Raw genomic sequence first — 870 nt, forward strand, 5'->3', positions numbered from 1 at the left:
TCTGCCTTCGTTTAGAGCGAAGGACTTCTCTGACGCCCGCACGTCTCTCGCCAAAGTCCTGACGTCCTCTGTGTCCAAAGGAACGCTGGTGAGGCGTTTGAGGAACTCTGCCACCTTCCCGAAGTTACACAGTGTCTCCTTCACGTCCAGGACTCACAGGGGTCCAGAGGCCGGGGGTTTCTGTGCTGAACTGGACTCTGTTATCAAGTCCAAACTCCCCACTGAGCCTGAGTGGGAGGATCCTCTGCAGAGGAAGGGAACCACCACTTTCAAAGTGGTTCCCTCAAAGAGACAAACGTCCCATGACCCAGAAGTCTCTGAGGACGTCCCAGACCAGGACCAGCTAACTGAGGACGTCCCAGACCCATACCAGGTAACTGAGGACGTCCCAGACCCATACCAGCTAATTGAGGACGTCTCAGACCAGGACCAAGTAAGTGAGGACGTCCCAGACCAATACCAGGTAACTGAGGACGTCTCAGACCAGGACCAGCTAACTGAGGACGTCCCAGACCAGGACCAAGTAAGTGAGGACGTCCCAGACCAGGACCAGGTAACTGAGGACGTCTCAGACCAGGACCAGCTAACTGAGGACGTCCCAGACCAGGACCAGCTAACTGAGGACGTCCCAGACCAGGACCAGGTAACTGAGGACGTCCCAGACCAGGACCAGGTACCAGTAGAAGATGATCCTGGGAGTGAAGCTTCTCCTGAGGCTGAGGAGGATTCGTATCCCCCTGACAGAACAGACACTGGATCAGTCTCCTCCAGTCAGGAGCTCCAGGCTTCTGACTGGCCAGACTGTCCTCCACCTCCACATGATTCAGACAGTCGGGACTGCACAGGTACATCTCCTTCTGAGGACCGGGA

General features: G+C 56.2%; 1 protein-coding gene across 1 annotated transcript; it reads left to right on the forward strand.

Annotated features, from left to right (window-relative positions):
• Positions 1 to 4: 4 nt before the first annotated feature.
• LOC147820345 (uncharacterized) lies at positions 5 to 865 on the forward strand (the record flags this gene model as incomplete). Its single annotated transcript, XM_087172099.1, has 1 exon — positions 5 to 865. A coding segment is annotated over one exon (861 nt), but the record flags the coding sequence as incomplete, so codon positions are not given.
• Between the last annotated feature and the right edge of the window lie 5 nt (positions 866 to 870).

This window comes from Seriola lalandi, unplaced genomic scaffold (assembly GCF_002814215.2).
Source record: "Seriola lalandi dorsalis isolate HSWRI2012SDOR001 ecotype SW California unplaced genomic scaffold, Sedor1 jcf7180001965768, whole genome shotgun sequence".
In the NCBI taxonomy this organism is placed as follows: Eukaryota; Metazoa; Chordata; class Actinopteri; order Carangiformes; family Carangidae; genus Seriola; species Seriola lalandi.